The following is a 25,696-nucleotide window of genomic DNA, read 5'->3' on the forward strand; positions in this document are numbered from 1 at the left end:
TTTTTTTTTTTTTTTTTTTTTTTTTTTTTTTTGTGCGAAAGGGACAACAGCTGTCAAAATGCAGGTACATTGGTGGTTGGGTGGTCTAATGTGGATTGAGGTGCAGATGGAGACATCAGAGAGGGTGAGGTCAACATCTAGGAAGGTGGCACACAGGGTCTAGGGGGACCATGTGAAGCAAATGGGAGAGAAGGTGTTGAGGTTGTGAAGGAATGAATATAGAGTATCTTGGCCCAGAGTTCAGATCATGAAGATATCATCAGTGAACCTAAACCAGGGTGTGTCCCATATATCCTGGCAACATGGGGACGGCATATCTGCAGTGACAAAAACTCTCTTGCTCAGTATGCTGAGGGTCTCACCAAGGCCTTTAGAAACAGGCACTATCACCCACATATAGTCCGCAAACAGATCTCCCATGCTATTTCCCCTCACATCCCCAATCCTCCCACCAGCCCCAAGAACCAGACACAAAGGAGTGTCCCCTTCACCACCCAGTATCACCCAGAACTTGAACAACTGAACCACATCCTTCAGCAGGGCTTTCACTATCTGTCATCATACCCTGAAATGAGGGGCATCCCACCTCTCCTAAAGTGGTGTTCTGTCACCCAATCTCCACAACATCCTAGTCCATCGCTATGCCACTCCCAATCCTAGCCCCTTGCCACAAGAATCATATCCCTGTGGAAGACCCAGGTGCAAAATCTGCCCAATCCACCCACCCAGCACTTCCTATTCCAGCCCTGCCAAGGGTTTACCCTACCCCATCAGGGGCTGGACCACCTGTGAAACCAACCATGCCATTTAACAGCTCTGCTGCAATCACTGCACACTTTTTTGTATTGGTATGACAAATAACCAATTGTCCAGCAGATGAATGGCAACCATCAAATTGTTGCTAAGAGTGAACTAGACCACTCTGTGGCAAAACATGTATATAAACACGACACACTTGATTCCAATGACTGCCTCACTACCTAAGCCATCTGGAACCTTCCCTTCACCACCAGCTTTTCTGAACTGCACAGATGGGAGTTATCCTTACAACACATTCTCCACTACCATAATTATCCTGGCATTAACCTACGATAACACATTGTCCCCATACCCTCCACCCAACAGTTCCATCCCCTCTGTCCTATCATCTCCTCCCCATTCACTTCTCCTACCATGTTTGTCTGCAGCCCTCTGCGAATGACTCTGCCTGTCTTTGCTCGCTCCTCACCTTTTTTGCTCCTCTTCTCCTCACCCCCTGCCCCACTGTCTCCTGATGCTCCACCTGTTGGCAGTCTACTGCCTGCACACTCCACCAGGCAGTGTTAATCTCTCTTCCCACCTGTTTACTACTACCCCTCCCCCTTTCCTGCCCCTTGCTGCTGCTTGGATCCCAAATGAATGATAGTTGCATTCTGGCCTGAGCAGCTAGAGTTGGAGGTCCTGTGTGCTTGCAATTTTCTCTCTCTCTCTCTCTCTCTCTCTCTCTCTCTGTGTGTGTGTGTGTGTGTGTGTGTGTGTGTGTGTGTGTGTGTGTGTGTGTGTGCTTCTCTTTTACTGGTAAAGGCTATGGCCGACACTTGACCTGCCTTCTTTATAATAAGCAGCCACCTGTCTATTCCACTTCCATAATTATTTGAACTAATTACCTGTTTGACAGAAAATACCATGAATAAACTGAAAGGGAGGTGTGGGTAGCCCATATTGACCTGTTGTGCCAAACCTATATACGAAACATTTTAAGGCAAAGACATCTGAATTCGATTTTTTCAACCCAACTTGTTCTACTGATATGTAAACAAAGTGTTTTGGGTATGTTCTTATGGAATGGAAAATATTTGTTATTCCTTAGAACACCTAAACATTTTGTATCATAACAAAGTTTATTGTGGAACTTTAAATAAGGAACCAGCTACTTTTATTCATTGTGTTAGTTAAAGTATGCAAATCATCTGTCACTTAGCACTGTCTGGACTAAAACTATCACATTAATTACAATATGTAACGTTCCCAGTTGGAAAATCTTTTCCATTAATAAAGCATGGAAATGAGTGGAGCAGCGTGCAGCTGCAGTAAGTTCAAGAATTTCACAATTAGCCTGTTTTATGAACAAACAAAGATGCTTACAGACTATTATAGGTCCATATGAGATTCTGGTGGTTTGTAGTAGATAGTCACATCTGCATGTTCTAGCACTAGGTGATGTTAATATTGTGCGTTATGTTGGACCAATCTCCAGAAATATCTGTAGACTCTTGTCGAAACACACATCCACATCTTTTTACTCTCACCAAGAAAGACAAAATTTTTACTTCATAATGTTAAAGATAAATGAGGCTGCTGAAAACTGGATGCAATGTGTAGGACAACAAGAAACAATGAAGAGATGTGAAAGGAACAGTGACATGTACATCTCAAACATCCACGTACTTCAGCTGTCACTTAGCCCTGTCTAGGCTAAAATTATTACAGGAGTTACAACATGTTGTAATGTCCATAGGTGGCAAAAGTTTTTCAATTAATAAAGCAACAGCATAATTGGTACAGCCTTCATATGTGATATCAACATTTTGTAATTATGTTTAAGAAATTGTGAACAAATAAAGATCTTTACAGAATATTACATCTCTTCCCGACATTCTGGTTGTTACAGTTGTTTAGTTATTATAGCATCTCTATATCCCTGCACTAAGTTACTTATTAGTTCTGTGAAAAATGTTGCTATTTCCTGGTTGTGTAAAAGATTTCTTTATTAAATACAAATACAACAGATGTCTTAAGTCCTAAAGTCTTAGTACTAACAGATCATGGTATCTGACCAGATGTTTCCTGACTAGAAAAAAAAGTTACGACAACAAGACAAGAAGTAAACCTTTAATTTATTTCCACCAAAGTCTCATTGCTTTCATGCAGAATAGGAATACAGAGCCTCCAGCAATGAGGATCATCAGAAAGACTAGTATCATAGTGCAGACTCCAAGTTTCTGGAACAATACATCTACAGCAGGGAACTTACTACACAAAAACAAGGGGTTTCAGTTTAAGCATGACTCCTGCCTTGAGACTAAATTTATTAAGATATCAGCAAAAACTTCATCCATAAGGACCATAAAATACAGAGGGTATATGCATTTCGCAGAATAATAGCACAGATTCTGGAGAACACATAAACATCAAAGAATTCAGCAGCTGCCAAGAGGCAACTCTACCGTAAACAGAACTGTGACAGCAACAATATGTCATAGTCTGGTTGGTGTCCAGCCAGTGAGCATACTTAAAATTTTTGACTGAACATCTTCACGAAGATATCTATGTAAGTTGCTGAATTACTGTTTCCAGTAAAAAGCCAAGAAACATACCATGAAAACAAGTGTTTTCTCCTCGTTATGCGGGAACATGTGAAAACGACACAGAGCGAGGGCCAAGAGAAGTGATCAAGGCTGATGATTCAACATTTATACATAACTCTGGTCGATAAATGAATGTGGGAGGCACATACAATAGGCAAAATTTACTTATATAGGCACATTACTGACAACAGGAGCACGAGTACCAGTCAGGGAGAGTAAAACAATTTAATATATGATTTTAATGAAAGCAAGTGCCAATTTAAAAAAAAGACAGAATATTGGTCTGAACAAAAAAATCCTTAAACAGCAATAGGAATTTGTACATAATACGAAAAGTTCCGTGACATGCACAGCATTTTTACCACCCATGCTCAGAAGTTGAGATTCAATAATACAGATGAACTAAGCTTACTTGGCTGCTGAAGGGTTCAAAATGTTCATAATTTCCTTTACATCACTGAGCTGTACAGTTATGTCAATTATTAGTTCCCTTATTAAAGAACTTTGAACATAGGCTTCTGTAACAACTGCAATGACTTCCAAGCTTTGATAAATAAAACTCAAAGCTTCTATCAATCGGTAGAAGTTGTTGGTAGTGCACTGAAAAAAGACAAACATTAAGATTGTGGTGCATGTTATATTAAGAGTTGTGATCATGAAATAACAATGCATCAAAACATCTAAATTCATTTTCATGTAGTACACACTTAATGTGGTTAACACAGGATGATTTAATAATAAGCATGTACTATCATCATGTCTCATTATAGCTATGTTGTATGATTTTTTCCTCAAGCACCAGGGATGAGAAGAAAATTATGTACATCAACTGCTATGTTGCAATCTGTAGTTGACTACTCATTTGGTAAACCACATCTTTCTTTCTGAAATATGGCCAGCATGTACCAAAATATTTACTTTATGGTACAAAATTTCTACCAAGAAAGTGCACTTTGATAAACAGCATGATATCTCTAGAAGTAATTCTTGAGTATATATCATAACGAGTACAGTGAAATATCTGCTTGTACTGGAGATTTTTTAGAAAATTTATTGGAAATATGAAACAAAATGTAACCTCCCCATGAACCGTGGACCTTGCCGTTGGTGGGGAAGCTTGCATGCCTCAGTGATACAGAGAGCTGTACTGTAGGTGCAACCACAAAGGAGGGGTATCTGTTGAGAGGCCAGACAAACATGTGGTTCCTGAAGAGGGCAGCAGCCTTTTCAGTAGTTGCAGGGGCAACAGTCTGGATGATTGACTGATCTGGCCATGTAACATTAATCAAAACAGGCTTGCTGTGCTGGTACTGCAAACAGGCGAAGCAAGGGGAAACTACATCTGTAATTTTTCCCGAGGGCATGCAGCTTTACTGTATGGTTAAATGATGATGGCGTCCTCTTGGGTAAAATATTCTGGAGGTAAAATACTCCCCCATTTGTATCTCCAGGTGGGGACTACTCAGGAGGATGTTGTTATCAAGAGAAAGAAAACTGGCACTCTACAGCTCGGAGCATGGAATGTCAGATCCCTTAATCAGGCAGGAAGGTTGGAAAATTTAAAATGGGAAATGGATAGGTTGAAATTAGATATAGTGGGAATTAGTAAAGTTCGGTAGCAGGAGGAACAAGACTTCTGGTCAGGTGAATACAGGGTTATAAATACAAAATCGAATAGGGGTAATGCAGGAATAGGTTTAATAATGAATAAAAAAATAGGAGTATGGGTAAGCTACTACGAACAGCATAGTGAATGCATTATTGTAGCCAAGATAGACATGAAGCCCAGGCCTACCACAGTAGTACAATTTTAAATGCCAACTAGCCCTGCAGACGATGAAGAGATTGATGAAATGTATGATGAGATAAAAGAAATTATTCAGATAGTGAAGGGAGACGAAAATTTAATAGTCATGGAGAAATGGAATTCAATAGTAGGAAAAGGAATAGAAAGAAAAGTAGTAGGTGAATAAAGAATGGTGGTAAGGAATGAAAGAGGAAGCTGCCTGGTCGAATTTTACACAGAGCACAACTTAATCATAGCTAACACTTGGTTCAAAAATTATGAAAGAAAACTGTATACACGGAAAAGGCCTGGAGACACAGGAAGGTTTCAGATAGATTATATAATGGTGAGACAGAGATTTAGGAACCAGGTTTTAAATTGTAAGACATTTCCAGAGCCAGATGTTGACTCTGACCTCAATCTATTGGTTATGAACTGTAGAAACTGCAAAAAGGTAGTAATATCAGGAGATGGAACCTGGATAAACTGAAAGAACCAGAGGTTGTAGAGAGTTTCAGAGAGAGCACCAGATAATGATTGACGAGAACAGGGGAAGAAATATAGTAGTAGAAGGGGTAGCTTTGAGAGATGAAATAGTGAAGGCAGCAGAGGATCAAGTAGGTAAATAGACGAGGGCTAGCAGAAATCCTTGGGTACCGGTAACAAAAGAAATATTGAATTTAATTGGTGAAGGAGAAAATATAAAAATGCAGTAAAAGAAGCTGCCAAAAAGGAATACAAATGTCTCAAAAATGAGATCGACAGGAAGTGCAAAATGGCTAAGCAGGGATGGCTAGAGGGCAAATGTAAGGATGTAGAGGCATATATCACTAGGGCTAAGATAGACACTGCCTACAGGAACATAAAAGAGACCTTTGGAGAAAAGAGTACCACTTGTATGAATACCAAGAGCTCAGATCTAAAAACAATTCTAAGCAAAGAAGGGAAAGCAGAAAGGTGGAAGGAGTATATAGAGGGTCTATATAAAGGTGCTGTACTTGAGGACAATATTATGGAAATGGAAGAGGATGTAGATGAAGATGAAATGGGAGATATGATACTGTGTGAAGAGTTTGACAGAGCACTAAAAGAACTAAGTCGAAACAAGGCCTCGGGAGTAGACAACATTCCATTAGAACTACTGATAGCCTTGGAGAGCCAGTCCTGACAAAACTCTACGATCTAGTGAGCAAGATGTATGAGATAGGAGAAACACCATCAGACTTCAAGAAGAATATAATAATTCCAATCCCAAAGAAAGTAGGTATTGACAGGTGTGAAAATTACCAAACTATCAGTTTAATAAGTCACTGCTGGACAGTACTAACACAAATTCTTTACAGATGAATGGAAAAACTGGTAGAAGCCGATCTCGGGGAAGATCAGTCTGTATTCCGTAGAAATGTTGGAACACGTGAGGCAATACTGACCCTACGACTTATCTTAGAAGATAGATTAAGGAAAGGCAAACTTACATTTCTAGCATTTGTAGACTTAAAGAAAGTTTTTGACAATGCTGACTGGAATACTCTCTTTCAAATTCTGAAGGTGGCAGCGATAAAGTACAGGGAGCAAAAAGCTATTTACAATTTGTACAGATGACAGTTATAAGAGTTGAGGGGCATGAAAGGCAAGCAGTGGTTGGGAAGGGAGTGAGACAGGGGTGTAGTAGATCCCCAATGTTATTCAATCTGTATATTCAGCAAGCAGTAAAGGAAACAAAAGAAAAATTTGGAGTAGGAATTAAAATCCAGGGAGAAGAAATGAAAACTTTGTGGTATGCCGATGACATTGTAATTCTGTCAGAGACAGCAAAGGGCCTGGAAGAGCAGCTGAATGGAATGGACAGTGTCTTTAAAGGAGGATATAAGATAAACATCAACAAAAGCAAAACAAGGATAATGGAATGCAGTTGAATTAAATCAGGTGATGCTGAGGGAACTAGATTAGGAAATCAGCAGTAGTTAAGTTTTGCTATTTGGGGAGCAAAATAACTGATTATTGTCAAAGTAGAGAGGATATAAAATGCAGACTAGCTATGGGAAGGAAGGCATTTCTGAAGAAGAGAAATTTGTTAACATCGAGTATAGATTTAAATGCCGGAAATCTTTTCTAAAAGTATTTGTATGGAGTAGGCCATGTATGGATGTGAAACATGAATGATAAATAGTTTAGACAAGAAGAGAATAGAAGCTTCTGAAATGTGGTGCTACAGAAGAATGCTGTAGATTAGATGGGTAGATCACGTAACTAATGAGAAGATACTGAATAGAATTGGGGAGAAGAGAAATTTGTGGCACAATTTGACTAGAAGAAGGGATCGGTTGGTAGGACATGTTCTGAGGCATCAAGGGATCACCAATTTAGTATTGGAGGGCAGCGTGGAGGGTAAAAATCGTAGAAAAAGACCAAGAGATGAATACACTAAGCAGATTCAGAAGGATGTAGGTTGCAGTAGGTACTGGGAGATGTAGAAGCTTGCGCAGGATAGAGTAGCATGGAGAGCTGTATCAAACCAGTTTCTGGACTGAAGACAACAACAACAACAACTACAACATTGGAAATATGAAAAAAATGTAGTATAAAACCAGAACAGACTGAAAGCAAATATCTTGGTGAACAGAGACAACCAGTCAAATTGTACTAATTTTATTATTATTATTATTATTATTATTATTATTAGTAGTAGTAGTAGTAGTAGTAGTAGTAGTATTTCAAAAAAGCGAACTGATTCCTCCACTCTACAAATTCTAAATTATAGGGCAGGTCCACATGGCAGGATCTATTGAAACTGCCCTATTTTAAATCAGAATAAGGAAAGTCTAATTTAATCTCAGTTATAGGAATATTGTACATCATACCAATAATGTTGGTTTCATCAGTCTGCGTTATTATACACTGCTTCAGAAAGCTAATTTTGACACTGACAAATTACAGCAGCACTGCTATGGTATGCAGGGAGATTGCACTGTGAGTCACATCATGAAGATTGCACATTCCCTTAGCTGCAGAACCAGTTGATTTACTGCTACAGATTTCCGCATGCCCCAGTATTCAGGAAATTTAAAATGCCCCTCTCTATAATTATGGACAGAAAACTGTCATGGATGTTCTGAAATGCTTCATCTCCCCAGAAAATACTATTTATTTGTCACTGGCCACATACTAGGATAGGCTTCATCATTAAAGAAGCTTTCTTTCAATAGATTCTAACAAAAAACATTATTACCTTCACACAAATACTGTTAAAAACTAATGTCAATATTGCTGATATCATGGAATTACACCATCTTGTAGAAATGATGTTCCGTTAACCAGCTGTAAACCTTTATCTTAAAGTTGCTAAAGGATGTGGATGAAACAGCATATGGGAGTTTCCTAAAACATTTTAGGGTGATTATTTTGGGCAAGTTACCTGTCTTTGATAGTCTGTATTTTGAATGTCTAGATTTACTTTGCTTTTGGTGCTGCAGTGGTAGATATCCCCTCTGTTCTCAAACTGGTTGTTGTTGTTGTCCTGTTACTGATGATGATAATGATGATGATGATGATGATGATGATAACAACTATAATGATGATATCATCATCTTCAGTCCAAAGACTGGTTTGATACAACTTTCCATGTTAGTCTATCCTGTGCGAGCATGTTCATTTTTACGTAACTATTACAACCTACATCCATTTGAACCTGCTCACTGTAGTCAAGCTTTGATCTCCTTCTACAATGTTTGCCTCCCACATTTCTCTCAATAACTTATCCTATTTAGTCAAGTTGTGTGATCAATTTCTTTTGCCCCCAGATTGATCCACTACATTTTCATTAATTATCCAGTCTATCCATCTAATCTTCAGATTTTTCTGTAGCATCACATTTAATCTGTAGCAATACCAACGTATTTTTCATAATGCACATTACCAATGGGTGGGTGGGTGGGTGGGTGGGTGGGGTACTTTGTGACCACACGAAAAAAATTAAAAAATTAAAAAATTTGTTAATTTTCACTGACTTGCTATCAACATACTTTTTAAAAGCAATACTGATAAGTAAGTAGGGTATAGAAATGGAAACTATCTTTTAACACACACTTATCAGTATCAATGCGCTTTCAATAACGTGGACTACCAATGGGGTGCAATTTTACTAATGGGATGGTACTTTATGCTGACAACATTCTTTTTAGAGAGATATTAATGAATCAGTAAGGTCCTGAACCTGTAAATATTTAACACAACTTTCACTGTGGACAGTGACATCTGCTACTAAGACTTCAATTTTTTAACTGAAAAATTTAAAAAAATTTTGAAAGCTGGTTGAAGAATTCATTAAAAGAATAAATATTTATTTCAAATATTTATTTCAAAATTTTAAAATATGAAGTAGATGACTAGATGACAATATTTTCAAAAGGCGGGCATAAAATAACCCCCCCCCCCCCCCCCCCCTTAGTATCGCGAGGATTAAAAAGCTTCTATTTTCTTCTTGTCTGAACTCTTTGTCATCCACATTTCACTTCAAAACAGTGCTACACTCTTTTCAGAAATGCTTTTTATGGTACCGGCAGCCTGCATTTTGTATTATTGCTACTTCAGACATAGTCATTTATTTTGCTGCCAAATAACAAAACTAATTTATTTGCAGTGTCTCATTTCCTAATCTAATTTCCTCAGCATTGTTGAATTTAATTTAACTAACTTCCATTACTCTAGATTTACCTTTGCTGTTAGCCACTTTATAAACAATTTCCAAGGCACCTTCTTTCCATTTAAGTGATCTTTCAAGTCCTTTGATTGCATCATCAGCAAACCTAAAAATAGGCACAGACTTGTACCACTCTCACTCATTGCCACCCTTCCATGACCTTCAATTCTTATTAACTGCAGTCTGGTTACTGTAAAAGTTGCAGATAATCTTTCACTGACTATATTTTATACTTGCTATGTTCATAAGTTCAGAGTGTATTCCATCCAACATTGTCAAAAGCATTCTCTTAATCTACCAATGCCTTAAATGTATGTTTGCCTTTTTTTAGCCAACCTTCTAACATAAGTCATAAAGTCAGTATTGCTTTGAGGTATTCCAACATTTCTCCAAAACTTAAATTGACATTCCCTGTGGTCAACTTCCACTAGTCTTTGCTTTTTTTCTGCTTAAATTAGATATATCTTTTCTTTTTTTTTCATAGTGAGGAGATCCTAACCAAAAGAAGACACATGTCAATTTCCCTTCCATAAATTATAAGTGGAATGATCCTCATGGATGTGGAATAAGTAAAAAAAAATATGAAACATATTTTCATTTAAGAAGTAATGACAATTGTAACACAGACATTTAAATAGGTATACACTGAGCTGCCTAAGATAACTCTCAGGTTACTTTACCCATCCATCATGAAACAGAAAGCAGTTTGCAACACTTATCTGCATTTCAGAATGAATTTTCGCTCTACAGCGCAGAAAGAAGTAATAACACTTGTAAGACAGACATTTAAATATGTATACACTGAGCTGCCTAATATAACTCTTCGGTTACTTTACCCATGCATCAAAAAACAGAACGCAGTTTGAAAAACTTATTTCTATTTCAGAATGAATTTTCACTCCACAGCAGAGAGAGCACTTATTTGAAACTTCCCGGCAGATTAAAACTGTGTGCTCGACCAGAACTCAAACCTCATAATTTTGCCTTTTTGCAACCAAGTATTCTACTGACTGAGCAACCCAACTACAACTCACAATCCATCAGCACAGCTTTACTTCTGTAGTACTACTTCTTCTACCTTCCATTCTTCACAGACGTTCTCCCAAATACCTTGCAAGACTAATACTTCTGCAAGAAAGGACGCTGCAGAGAACTTCTGATGACTATGGAAGGCAAGAGAAGTGGTACTTGCAGAAATGATGTTGTGAGGGTAATTTGTGAGCCACGTTTGGATCACTCAGCCAGTGAAGCATCCCAGTGTGGCATACAGTTTTAATCTGCTAGGATGTTTCACTTATTTAAATGGAATACATTACTGCACTGAAGATATGCAGAATTCAGATTTTGTGTAATACTCAAAGTAATTATTAATAATAATAATAATAATAATAATAATAATAACTGCAAGACCTAAGTAGAAACAAGGCCCCAGGAGTAGACAACATTCCATCACAACTACTGATAGCCTTGGGAAAGCCAGCCATGACCAAACTCTTCCACCTGGTGGACAAGATGTATGAGACATACGAAATACCCTCGGACTTCAAGAAGAATATAATTCCAATCCCAAAGAAATCAGATGCTGACAGGTGTGAAAATTAGCAAACTATCAGTTTAATAAGTCACAGTTACAAAATACTAATATGAATTCTTTACAGACGAATGGAAGAACTGGTAGGAGCCGACCTTAAGAAAGATCTGTTTGGATTCCCATAGAAATTTAGAAACATGTAAGGCAATACTGACCCTATGACTTATCTTAGAAGCTAGGCTAAGGAAAGGCAAACTTACATTTATAGCATTTGAAGACTTAGATAAAGTTTTTGACAATGTTGACTGGAATACCCTCTTTCAAATTCTGAAGGCAGCAGGGGTTAAATGCAGGGAGCAAAAGGCTATATATAGCTTGTACAGATAGCAGTTATAAGAGTCAAGGGGCATCAAAGGGATGCAGTGGTTAGAAAGGGAGTGAGACATGGTTGTAGCATATCCCTGACATTATTCAATCTGTACATTGAACAAGCAGTAAAGGAAACAAAAAAAAAATGAATTAGGAATTAAAACCCAGGGAGAAGAAATAAAAGCCTTGAGGTTTGCTGATGACATAGCAATTCGGTCAGAGACAGCAAAGGACTTGGAAGAACAGTTGAATGTAATGGACAGTGTCTTGAAAGGTGGATATAAGATGAACATCAACAAAAGCAAAATAAGGATAATGGAATTTAGTCGAATTAAATCAGGTGACGCTGAGGGAATTAGACTAGGATATGAGAAACTTAAAGTAGTAGATGAGTTGTAGTTGTTCTACTTGGGCAGCAAAATAAATGAGAATGGTTGAAGTAGAGAAGATATAAAATGTAGAGTGGCGACGATGGCAAGGAAAGCATTTCTGAAGAAGAGAAATTTGTCAACATCGAATATAGATTTAAGTGTCATGAAGTCTTTTCTGAAAGTATTTATATGTAGTATTGCAATGTATGGATGTATAACATGGATGATAAATAGTTTGGACAAGAAGAGAATAGAAGCTTTCGAAATGTGGTGCTACAGAAGAATGCTGAAGATTAGATGGGTAGATCACATAACTAATGAGGAGGTATTGAGTAGGATTGGGGAGAAGAGAAATTTGTGGCACTACTTAACTAGAAGAAGGGATAGGTTGGTAGGACATGTTCTGAGGCATCAAAGGATCACCAATTTAGTATTGGAGGGCAGCGTGGAGGGTAAAAATCGTAGAGGAAGACCAAGAGATGAATACGCTAAACAGATTCAGAAGGATGTAGGTTGCAGTAGGTACTGGGAGATGAAGAAGCCTGCACAGGATAGAGTAGCATGGAGAGCTGCATCAAACCGGTCTCAGGACTGAAGACCACAACAACAACATTGAACTTGTGTTTTATCAAGTCTGATGTTTAAAGACACCAGTTGGCTTGTCAGAGTTTAGTGATTTACGTGGAAAAGCTTTTGAAGCTTTTGAAATGTAGGGCTACAGAAGATTGCTGAATATTAGATGAGTAGATCATGTAACTAATGATGAGGTACTGAATAGAATTAGCGAGAAGAGGAATGTGTTGCATAACTTAACTACAAGAAGGGTTTGGTTGGTAGGATACATTCTCAGGCATCAAGGGATCACCAATTTAGTACTGGAGGGAAGTGTGGAGGGTAAAAATCATAGAGATGAATACGTAAAGCAGATTCAGAAGGATGTAGGTTGCAGTAGTTATTCGGAGATGAAGAGGCTTGCACTGGATAGAGTAGCATGGAGAGCTGCATCAAACCAATCTCTGCACTGAAGACAACAGCAATTACAATAATAAACATCAGCTGATTCTACTAAGAAATTCATTAGTTGGAGTAGGAAAAGTTGGTGTTCAATAAGTTCTTTAGGTTGCTCTGATACTGAACTTTATAAGTAGTTAAACTTTTTATGCCTGCTAGTAAGTTATTGAAAATGTGTGTTCTTGAATAATGGACAAGTTTCTGGATCAAAGTAAGTCTCAATCTTTAAGCAGCTTATTCTCATTTTTATTATTGATTCTATGAACTTGTCTGTTAGCTTGAAAATGAGATATATTAAGTATGACAAATTTCATTAAGGAATAAATACACTAGAAAGCAGTAGCAAATATCTCAAGTTCCTTGAACAGGCCTCTGTACAACGTTCTTGAATTCATGCCACAAATGATTCCTGTTACATGAAATTATCAAATTACAATGTGTTTGGTAACACATAATGTATAGGAAAGTATTTATTGTAATATGTGACCTTCACTTTAGTAATGAAGTACAATATGGTAAGTTATGTTAAGTATCTTCTGAGATTAAACAACAAACTTTAAATGTAACTTGGCATACACCTGAAGTTCAAGTCATTGGGGAAAAAAAGGAAAAGAAAAAAAAACATTTTACAAATTATTATGATATGTATTTGCAATTTCTTTTTTTCCTCATTTGACTATTTTTCTGTCTAATCAATGTGAGCACATGAAACTTTTTTTTTTTTTGTCAGCTCCCAGAATCTTTGACTTGATGAGCAGCTCCATATGTCAAATGTGGCATGGCTTGTAAAATATTTTTTTGGAGGTGTAGGTTGTTGACTCTCTTCTCCATATGAGAACATATCATTTCTTGTCCTAATCCGTCACTGAAAATTTTTCTTTTATTGGTTCTGCCTTCCTGATAGTTGTGATGTTGCTGTGAAAATAAACAGAGTATTCATTATGTTTGTACATGTATCCAATGGGTATCTTTTTGACTCTCACTTTCATTTGTATGTATGTGCCTTCTGGTCAAGATAATAAACTCCTTATTCAGTTTTATTATTGAATAAAACCATCTCCAGCTTCTTTTTATGTCTTTCATCTACTGTGACACTGTAGTGCAGAGAACTGAACAGGACAACACTTTTTTGTGCATATAACTTACAAATGTTAAACTGTCTTCAAAAAAAGTTATGATAAAACTTATCTGGACTTGAAAACCTTCATTTTTGGTAGAATTCCCCCCCCCCCCTTTCAAATTTCCACCTGCTGTAACCATTTCCCACAATATTTCTTCAAATAAAAGAACTCTTGTGAAAGCATTATCCATTAACATATTTGTAGAGGCTTCTCTTAATGCCTTTGTTAGTGTCTTCACTGTAGCAGAAGCAACATCAGTTTCCTTTGTTTGATCAACGGACAAAAGATGTATTCACCTAGGCAGACACAATATTCTGCCATTTTTTTTCTTGATAGTACTAATGTGTCTACCTTCTGCAGTAGTAAAATGCATAACTTTTTTTTTTTTTAGATGATGCAGTCCCATGAATTCTTAGCGTAATAGTCACACAACCCGTCCAGGATCATGCGGAATTGTCATGATTTTCTATACTCAAATTCTGCTGCATTGTGGCACAGTACTCCACTAGGTTCCACCACAGTCAATAAAGAAAACAGCAGTTCTGTAGTCCGTCTCCATTTGGAAAGCCAGAAGACATGGATTCATCATCATGGGGACCATCAATGTCTGAATAACTGTCACCTTTATGATCAGAAAGAGCTCCACCTTCAAGTTGTTCAGGAAAGATTAATTCAAAACTCTGATCACTTGTGCTGACTTCACATGATGTTCTTTTGGTTATAACAGATAACATAGGACCCATGCTGCAAGTAAGGGATAAAAATACCTGAACTTATCTTAACCTAAACCAAATTTACTCAACTGTAGCTTTTGTAGTATTTCTGGCTTTTCAACACTGAGCTTAGGAGTGCAAAACTGTTAATTGTTGTCAGCATTCTTGCAATATAATGTGCAGCTCAGATCAAAGATTAATAAATCATTCCAAAGGTGGCACGTATGCTAAGGAGACTAAAAGACCTCTCCCATGTATTAGACATGTAGGATTACAAAATCAATAAAGAAAAATAGTAATTTTGACTTGCATCAAATAATGCTTTACCTTAGTAAGCTTCCAAATGCAGGTTTTGTATCCTGATCAGTATTAGCACTTAACATAAGGAATTACATTTCAGGTAGAATCAACTAACTTTTGGTTCTGTAACATAATTTTGTTCATTAGGCCTTTCCATAAATGTAATATCAATGACCATTTTTGAGCAATTAGCTACCCTAATCTGCAAACAATTCATATTAGTTTTTGCAAGCATGACTATAAATTGATAGTTCATATTATTTATACCTGTCAGACTCCACCTTCTTTGGAACACAGTTCATTAGATTTGTCTTAAAGATGGAGTCTGTGCATACCTTGTGGGAAATTAGTAATAACGTTATGTAAATAATCAGTATTTGAGGAGGGGAGGAGTCATGCAATACAAATTTAACAGCCTTAAAACATTATCAGTGGAATATTTCTTCAATTGTTCAATATGCAGAAGTTAAGCCATTGTTTAAGGAAGGAGGTAAAGAAATACCATCAAAATTCCATCCCATTTCAATTTTCCAACATCCTTGAAAATTTTGGAAAAAATGTATAATCAGTTTCTTAACCATCTGACAGCAAATAATATATTGTCATAGTCACAGTTTGGATTTCTAAAACTACAGAAAGAATATACTTAATTTATTAGGCAATAAATTACAGGCTACTGGTACATTACATGATTTGTCAAAGGCATTTAACTATGGAAATCACCATATCCTTTCAAGTAAATCAGAATATTAAAGTAACAGGAAATGCTGGAAATGCTACAAAATGGTTCAAATCCTATATTTATGACAAAAAATGAACGTCGTCACTGTGCAAGGGACAGGTATTAAGCTATCAGGCATCATCTAAATGGGAAGAAATTTCATATGGTGGGGGAGAGAGAGAGAGAGAGAGAGAGAGAGAGAGAGAGAGAGAGAGAGAGAGAGAGAGAGGAGTGAGAAGTTTAGAACTTTTAAGAGTTTTATAACCAGTATATGCCTAAAATTCGATGACAAACAGATATATGTTTGTGTTAAATTCTTGGGACTAAAGGCTGATAACAATTCAACTGGAAGGAGTATATTGCAGAACTGCGTAACAAATTCAACTGGAAGAAGCAAACCACAGAACTGTTTAAGTGCCTAAACAATCTATATTTGCTGTGCGAATGTTGTCAGACATATTCCACAATGTTATATCGGATTATTTCTTGGTAAGCCCATCAAGACAAGCTCAAGTTTTCCTGGTCCAAAAACATGTAATTAGAATTGCTTGTGGTGTACTCTCTAGGATCTGTCAGATGCCTGTTTAGTGAGAACTATGGATACTGACTACTGCTTCCAATAAAGTTACTTCTTAATTACATCTATCATTAAATATATATCAGTTTTTCAAAATAACAGTTCAGTTCATGGAATCAATAACAGAAATAAGAATAATCTTCACAAAGATGTAACTTCAGTTCAGAAAGGTGTCCACTATTCAGGAACACTCACTGTCAATAACTCGGTAGCAGCCACAAAAAGTGTAACTACAATAAAATTTCCATTTAAAAGGAGGCTGAAGGATATATTGGTGACCAAGTACTTTTATTGCATTGAGGAACTTCCTAGTAAAACCCACAGGTGTGTATATGTAACTAATAATATCAAATAATGTGAGTATTTGTACAATCTGACTTCTGTACAAATTCAGTACAGAATGTGATCATTGTAAATAAGTGCTATAAAATGATTTTTTTATTATATGATGCATGGTTACAATAGCCTAACACTTACCACGTGCAGTTCAGTTTATTGAACATATACATGTTTTGTGACAAATTATTTATTACCTTTAAATTAAAAATACATTAAGGTTGTTGTTTACATTCATTTTATTCCACATCCATAAGGACCATTTCACTTGGGATCTGTGGAAGGTACATTAGCATATTTGCTTTTCTTTGTAAATATTTATTGTTTCAAATAGTCTTTCTGACACGTTCTGCATCCTGGATGATCTCCCCACTATGGAGCTATTGGGACAAAAAATCAAATATAATCTAATTTCTAATCTAATAAATGCCCTTGAGATGTATTGGCCTGTGTTTGTTATATCTATATTAAAAACAATATGGATTATGACACTTGTGTTAGATTTATAAGATTCCTCATCATGGACAACACTTTTTCTAAATATTTATTTGCTTCTATAAGCTTCCAATTACAACATTCACTACAATCAATCTTATATAGTTGAATTCTATATTAAGCTCAGTCTAGTATAAATTTATACCTACCTTTGAAACTGCAACTGAATCTTTAACAAATACCCTAGTGTATTAATTTTTTCTTTATATTTCTGTACATAATGTTTCCAATATCCTAGTGCCCAATTTAGCTGCCTGTTAATGAATGATCTAACACACACACACACACACACACACACACACACACACACACACACACACACACAGAGTGAACAATTACAATACATCAAAAATGTTTTAATTTTGACAGTTTATTGTTGATGCATGTAAAATTAGCTTGCAACAATGTACTCATGTTTTCAATAATTCTTTTTCTTTCTTTTGTCAGTCTTACAACTTTGAATGATGGAAGTTTCTGAACTATAGATTTTCTGTACAAAAAGGAGCTGCTTCCTAACTGTACTCATACTTCAAATTCATTAGTAGTATTATTCAAATACATCTAATTTTTAATTATGTTGCTCACTTGCTCACAAAGAAATTTTTTTCTTTTTAATTTTAGTACATGCCATTTCTTGTGTGCAAATTTTGATGTAGCTTACCTGTACCCATTAAAACTCATTTTTAGAACACAGTAGCTTGATATTAATAATGGTTTTCTGTGTTTTTTTATTATCACACAAAACTGTGACTAAATTAACATATTAGGGACTTTAGAAACTATGATGTTTATGCCATTATTACATATGAAGGATAGTCATAAAATTTTTTATTATTGCATGCTGTGACCATGAAATCTGGTTATGGTTTTAGTCCTCCACTACATGTTCACCCTTCAATGCAGTATGTTTTTCCCAATAATGGATGACCTAGCAAAGAACTTGATTGCAGAAGTCTGCATTTGGCTGTTCAGTAAAGTTTGGTGGCTCAGAGAAGCAGCTTTTGTGACTGTTCTTGTGCAGAATAAGCTGTGGCACTGTTGTGGAGCAAAAGCATGCCCTTGAACAACTTCCTGTGACATTTCTTCTGAACAGCCTCCTGTAGCCCCTTCAGGTGAGTGTGGTGGTATACTTTTGTGGAGATTTGCCCTTATGAGCATACTCTATAAGCACCCCACCATGGCTTTCCCAAAAAATGCTCAACCTCACTTTGTGATGCTATGAGATATTCTTTACAACCTTTCCCTATAGTGGTCGGGTCTTCGATGGCCGTGGTGTATCTATGTGTTTACATTGCTTACTTTGCTCTTTTGTCTCAGGGTCACAGTGACACACCCATGGTGATCAGGTGGCTAAAGAAGTCATCTGAACTGGCCTGACACAGCCACAAGATTTACATTTCCACTGGTGGTCTGATTGAGAGGGCTTTTGAATTAGTGTGAGCAGCTGCAGAGCCCAGCGGGTAGCAACTAGTTTGACGATGAAAATGACATGTAAGATGTCAAAAACTGATCCATGACTGACATTCTCTTTCCCACTACTGCCCTGATTTTGATTCACTGATCTTCAAGCAGAAGAGCCTTCAATTCTCTTGTGATTCCCATTTTTTTGCAGAGAGATGGTCTGTTATTTTGTTCTTTACCATACAGACTTGTTTCTCCACACCAAAAGTGTCACCAGCATGTAATCACTGTGTCATAAGACTGTTTACTGTTGCTTTACTCTTGCACAAACCCAGCACTGATCACTGCAGTATCATTCCCCCTAAAATGTAGAAAACAAATTATTGCACGATACTCCACATTATCAATGGGCTCCACCATTCCGCTGTGGCTCCTCTACTGATATGCTACAGTACTGTAGCTCAGGGATTTCACTGCACTGTAAGACTGTTTGCATATTCTTGTAAATAAACAAAAAATTATTACATAACTTTTTTTTTCTCAAGGTGATAATTAAAACTTTATAACTGCCCATTGTATATCTCCACTATATCTGCATTGCTGTTTCATACTACAAATTTAATGGAATAATTATCTCTTTTTTCTGGGAACAACACTCCTTGGCAGATCAGGTAATAACGTTTTATCATGAATTACGAAAAGATGTTGGCTGTTGACAATGGCTAAATACCCCAATAATTGTCACATTTTGTCGTAGAAAATATGTAATTGTCTGCCCACTTCTCCTGTTCTTCAATGGCTTTGATGATTCATCAGACCTGAAGCTGAGTTATTAGTTCTGTTTTAAATAGTTTCATCTTTCATTTTAAGAAAAAATTAAACAGTCTGTGCTTTTAACATCATCTTAGAACAGTTACGTAAATAACAATATGTTCCAAATGTATACTCACTCTGTGATAAGCTACATTTGTAAGTCCTCTATCTAGATCTGGAAGGCCTTTCAGAATGTCACCTAGTAGAGGAGTAACTCTGCAGTTAGGGTTGATCAACTCCTGCACGGCATCCTGCCGCCTCAGGAGTTCTGAAATATCACGGGAAGGTTGTGACAGCCATTGTTCCAGTAATCTGTAATTTCCATAAAAATTAAAGGTTAAGGAGAATTTCAGTGTTCAACAAAATCAGCTACATCTATTTCTGTTGATATAATACAATCCAATTCTCCTTTTTTGTCTCAATAACAACCAATAACTACCTTTTTCTTCTTTACATGAAAATAAGGAGACTTTCAAAATAATCAGTGGAATTTCAGTATTGTATACCATAAAGAAAGTTGTTACAAAATGGAAATTTCTGGATGAAAAAATAAGCACAAAATTGAGGACATGCAATCTTTTCTCTGTGGATGAATAAGATGTGCCACATAGCTGCACATAACAGGTCAGAAAATCACAGTACCTTTAGAGGTCTGTAATATACACTCCTGGAAATTGAAATAAGAACACCGTGAATTCATTGTCCCAGGAAGGGGAAACTTTACTGACACATTCCTGGGGTCAGATACATCACATGATCACACTGACAGAACCACAGGCACATAGACACAGGCAACAGAGCATGCACAATGTCGGCACTAGTACAGTGTATATCCACCTTTCGCAGCAATGCAGGCTGCTATTCTCCCATGGAGACGATCGTAGAGATGCTGGATGTAGTCCTGTGGAACGGCTTGCCATGCCATTTCCACCTGGCGCCTCAGTTGGACCAGCGTTCGTGCTGGATGTGCAGACCGCGTGAGACGACGCTTCATCCAGTCCCAAACATGCTCAATGGGGGACAGATCCGGAGATCTTGCTGGCCAGGGTAGTTGACTTACACCTTCTAGAGCACGTTGGGTGGCACGGGATACATGCGGACGTGCATTGTCCTGTTGGAACAGCAAGTTCCCTTGCCGGTCTAGGAATGGTAGAACGATGGGTTCGATGACGGTTTGGATGTACCGTGCACTATTCAGTGTCCCCTCGACGATCACCAGTGGTGTACGGCCAGTGTAGGAGATCGCTCCCCACACCACGATGCCGGGTGTTGGCCCTGTGTGCCTCGGTCGTATGCAGTCCTGATTGTGGTGGTCACCTGCACGGCGCCAAACACGCATACGACCATCATTGGCACCAAGGCAGAAGCGACTCTCATCGCTGAAGACAACACGTCTCCATTCGTCCCTCCATTCACGCCTGTCGCGACACCACTGGAGGCGGGCTGCACGATGTTGGGGTGTGAGCGGAAGACGGCCTAACGGTGTGCGGGACCGTAGCCCAGCTTCATGGAGACGGTTGCGAATGGTCCTCGCCGATACCCCAGGAGCAACAGTGTCCCTAATTTGCTGGGAAGTGGCAGTGCGGTCCCCTACGGCACTGCGTAGGATCCTACGGTCTTGGCGTACATCCGTGCGTCGCTGTGGTCCGGTCCCAGGTCGACGGGCACGTGCACCTTCCGCCGACCACTGGCGACAACATCGATGTACTGTGGAGACCTCACGCCCCACGTGTTGAGCAATTTGGCGGTACGTCCACCCGGCCTCACGCATGCCTACTATATGCCCTCACTCAAAGTCCGTCAACTGCACATACAGTTCACGTCCACGCTGTCGCGGCATGCTACCAGTGTTAAAGACTGCGATGGAGCTCCGTATGCCACAACAAACTGGCTGACACTGATGGCGTTGGTGCACAAATGCTGCGCAGCTAGCGCCATTCGACGGCCAACACCACGGTTCCTGGTGTGTCCGCTGTGCCATGCGTGTGATCATTGCTTGTACAGCCCTCTCGCAGTGTCCGGAGCAAGTATGGTGGGTCTGACACACCGGTGTCAATGTGTTCTTTTTTCCATTTCCAGGAGTGTAGATTTAAAACGGTCATTTGAACATTTCACTGTTTGCTAGTCACTATCAGCTAATAGACAAATATTATGTTTAGGAGGATGGTCAGGTTCACCTCTACTTTGGCTGCCTGACTAACTTGATGTGTTTATAGTGACTACAGGAATACACACCAGACGGCATGCTAAATGGAGAGGACAGAAATGGCATAATTCAGAACTCTGATCCTTGTTATAAAAAGGAGTTGATTACAGGCTACAATTTGGTAAAACTAGGTAACAGATTGTTGGCAGGGAGCATAAATTACCAATTCACAAAAACAAAGAATATACAGCACACACAGAAAATATAAAAAAGGATTTAAAAAACCGCACCCCTGGCAGCTGGGCATGGAACTGCTGAGAAAGCTGTGATTCACTTGCTAAGAACACTGCACTGTACTGTAAACTACACTACACTGAAATTCACATTAGCTTGTGGTGGCTGACATGTAGACTGCTACATCAGCCCCCCAGGCATATGTAGAGTGTCGCCATCAAGGTATCCCACCGGGAAGTACACCTGGAGGCCAGAATGAGTCATCCACATTGTGGGAGCAACTGCATTGGGAGGTAGATGCTGCAATGGTGGCACTTGCAACATAGCGTCTCCATCCGAGGTGGGCAGACGCCTCCATTGAGCCACTGTCATTGGTGTGGAAGATATATTCTAGTCAGACAATTATAGCCTTGCTGTTCACTATAATTTCAATTGTTTGTGTAAGTCTTTAGAATCTTTATATGGGCCAGAATATGGGGCTTGTAGTGGCAGTTAATGCCTTCCATGCAGAGAATAACATGTGTACAATGCTCGAGATACTGGTAAACGAAGGAGGGCTGTGTGTCATGCCACAAAGCTTCTGGAGGATGGATCCTGGAAACATACTCTCTCATGTGATGCAAAAAGTCTGGCTTATCTTACATGGCTGTCTCTTTTACATCTGTGCTGACAAAATCACGAGGAAGGTGTAATGTCTCACCATAACCCAATTCTACCAATTATGAACTGATGTCATACTTGAATGTTGTTCACAAGCTCAGTAGTACCACTGGTAGTGTTGATGACCAGGTATCTTCGTGGCATAATGGCACTGCCTTCAAACAATTATGCCACCATTTGATCATCCCACTGCTTTCTGTGTGGTAGCAAGTGGTCTTATTGTGGGTATAAACACAAAATCAGCATTCGATCATCGTGTTGCTTGCCTTGTGGTAGCAAGTGGTCTTATTGTGTGTGTAACAACAAACCTTGGGCCCCTCAGCAAACCATTCTGATTCAAACTAACATCTGAGGTGATATGCAGCAGACATCCAAACCTCATCAACCATGTCAAAGTAAAGGTGAAAGCTTATGTCTCGACTGTGACATTATCAACCAGTACTGCTTCAGGCCAATGGGTATAATGGTCAGTCATCATTAATAAGTACCTCTCCCTGTTCAGTGGAGAAATCAGTCCAACAACATCCAATTGCACATGGGGTGGTATCTGGGAAGTCATCAGTTGCAGCTTGGACAAGGCAGTTAATCTTGCACCGTTGACACTCGAGACATGATCTGACTCATTCCCAATAGTCTTTCTGCTTGTCCAGGCAAACAAAATGCTGAGACACTAGATGAAAGGTTGGCTGCACTCCTAGATGGCACAACTCATGGATGTTAACAGCTTGCTTTCTGAATGTTGGTGGCAGGAAAGGATGAGATTGATCACAAAAGACATCACAGTACAGATGTGTATCTTCTCCTGGTATGTCCATGACCTGCAATGTCAGTGCTGATGTTAGGTTGTTATCATTCACACTGAACTCCTTCTCTTCCTGTTGCATTTGCGCAAGTGCAAAAAAATCTATTGGACTCGAGAAACTGCTGACCCATAGCAGACAGTCTGAAATGACATTATTAATTCCAGATACTTGTCTAATGTCTGTTGTGAACTGGGCCACAAATTCAAGATGATTACATTTCCAGGGTGAGTAGTCTGCACTGTTCCATCATGATGTAAATGTCAAGGGCTTGTGATCCACATAATTTGTAAAGACTTGCACTTCAACTTGTGGACGAAAATAGCTAATCGCCTGGTACATGGCCGGAAGCTCATGGCCACATGTGCTCCATTTCCTTTGTGAAGGTGACGTTTGTGCGAGTAACACATCAGTGGCTGCCAGTTATTATCCACCCACTGTTGGAGTGCTACACCAATGGTTGGTTGGCTTGCATCCACGACAGTAGTTAGTGGTGTAGCAAGCTTCAGGTGTGATAAAAGCACTGAGTCAACCATGTTCTTCTTTGCAGCCTTTGGCCTTGCTAGCTGTGGTATTGCTTCTACCTCCTCAGTCAGAGGAAACAAGCCCACAGCTGATATCTTATGACCAAGAAACATCACTTCTGGCTGCCCAAAAACACACTTGGCTATTTTCAGTATGGCTATTTATTGTTCTAGTCATCTGAATACCTAATGCAAATGCTGAATATATTGTTCCACATCGGCAGAGAACACCAGGACACTGTCGAGGTATGCAAAGCATAAAAGTATTCCTTGAAGAATGAAATCTATAAATCTCTGCCACGTTTGAGCTGCACTGCATACGCCAAATGTCATAAACATTCTCTCATATAAACCAAAAGATGTGATTATGGCAGTACAGTAGCGTCTTGATAGTTCGAGGTGAACGAGACTGGAACCACCTCAAACTATAGAAAACTCGGAATATCAAAATTTAAATGGGAAAAAGAAATATTATGATATTGTAAGTAATACAGGTCAAAATATGAACTTTATTAAAATAAAAGTATTTACACATGCATTTGCATTGGCAGAATAACAATAATTATTTATTTAGACAAGTAATAGTGAAGTGTCTTTTGTTTGGTGAAGCTGCAACGATTCCTCATGGCAATGTCACGCCACAGTCTCAGAAGCAGTAGGTCAGTTGGTGTCGCCTCAGACTGTTGTTCCATGTAGCATATGGTGGCCTCGAGAGCAGCATAGCCATCGGTGTGACTCATCATCGGTGCAGCCTCTGCCTCGTCATCCTCGTCACTCTCACACTGCGATGGAATGTTAACCATGTCAATTATAGAAGAGTCTGTCACTTCCAACTGTTCATTCGAATTTAACCACTCGCCTACTTCCACCTCTTATGCCTCTTCACACTCTGGCAATCTTCTGATTAAATTACACAATGGTTGATCGTCCTCATCTACTAAATCTTCAGTTTCTGTGTCTGGGATACTTTCCTGTGGAATTTTCCTCCATGACTTAGAAATTGTGTCTGACTTTATTTCGCTCCAAGATATGCTAATCCATTACATGATGTCCTTCAAAGTCACTTTCTTCAAAGTTCCTACAATGCTTTCGTTGTCTTCGGAATGCAGGATTGACTGTAGCAATCGCCGTCGATACTTTTCTTTTTTTAGACATTCCAGAATGCTCTGATCCATGGGCTGAATGAGACAAGTAGCATTTGGTGGAAAAAACAAGGCACAGATACAATCGCACTGCAGTTCTTCTGCACTTGGATGTGAGGACACATTATCCATGAGCAAAATTGCTTTGCATGGCAGTCCCCTTTCTTTTAAAAAAATTCTTGCAGTCAGGTACAAACGAGTTAAAAAACCAGTTCTTGAAGATTTCCTGATTCATCCAGGCATTATTCTGATGTGTATAGACAACCAGAAGAGCTGAGATGGACACATTCTTGAATGCTCTTGGCTTGACAGACTTCCCAATCACAACTAGTTTTAGTTTGTAGTTTCCAGTTGCATTTGAAGCTGCCATAACTGTGAGCCACTCTTTGCTTTTTTTTTTTTTTTTGTGCCCAGGAGCACTTTTTATCTTCACAAGAAGCAAGTGTTCTCACTGGTAACATTTTAAAATTTAGTCCAGTTTTGTCACAGTTATATATTTGTTCAATAGACAAATTTTCGTCAATTATGATTTTTTTAAACTCGACGATAAATTTTGAAATGGCCTGAGCGTCACCAGAAAGTTTTTCTCCACATACGTC

At 38.6% G+C, this 25,696-nt stretch overlaps 1 protein-coding gene across 1 annotated transcript in view; it reads right to left on the reverse strand.

Annotated features, from left to right (window-relative positions):
- LOC126175467 (DNA mismatch repair protein Msh3-like) overlaps nt 1-25,696 on the reverse strand; it is a 415,279-nt gene that overhangs the window by 170,057 nt on the left and 219,526 nt on the right. The window contains exons 10-11 of the mRNA XM_049922278.1: nt 19,729-19,903; nt 3,760-3,947 (exon numbers count right to left, since the gene is read on the reverse strand). Coding sequence (XP_049778235.1) covers nt 3,760-3,947; nt 19,729-19,903 — 363 coding nt within the window. The remainder of the gene's footprint in view (nt 1-3,759; nt 3,948-19,728; nt 19,904-25,696) is intronic.

This window comes from Schistocerca cancellata, chromosome 3, assembly GCF_023864275.1.
Source record: "Schistocerca cancellata isolate TAMUIC-IGC-003103 chromosome 3, iqSchCanc2.1, whole genome shotgun sequence".
NCBI classification, from domain to species: Eukaryota; Metazoa; Arthropoda; class Insecta; order Orthoptera; family Acrididae; genus Schistocerca; species Schistocerca cancellata.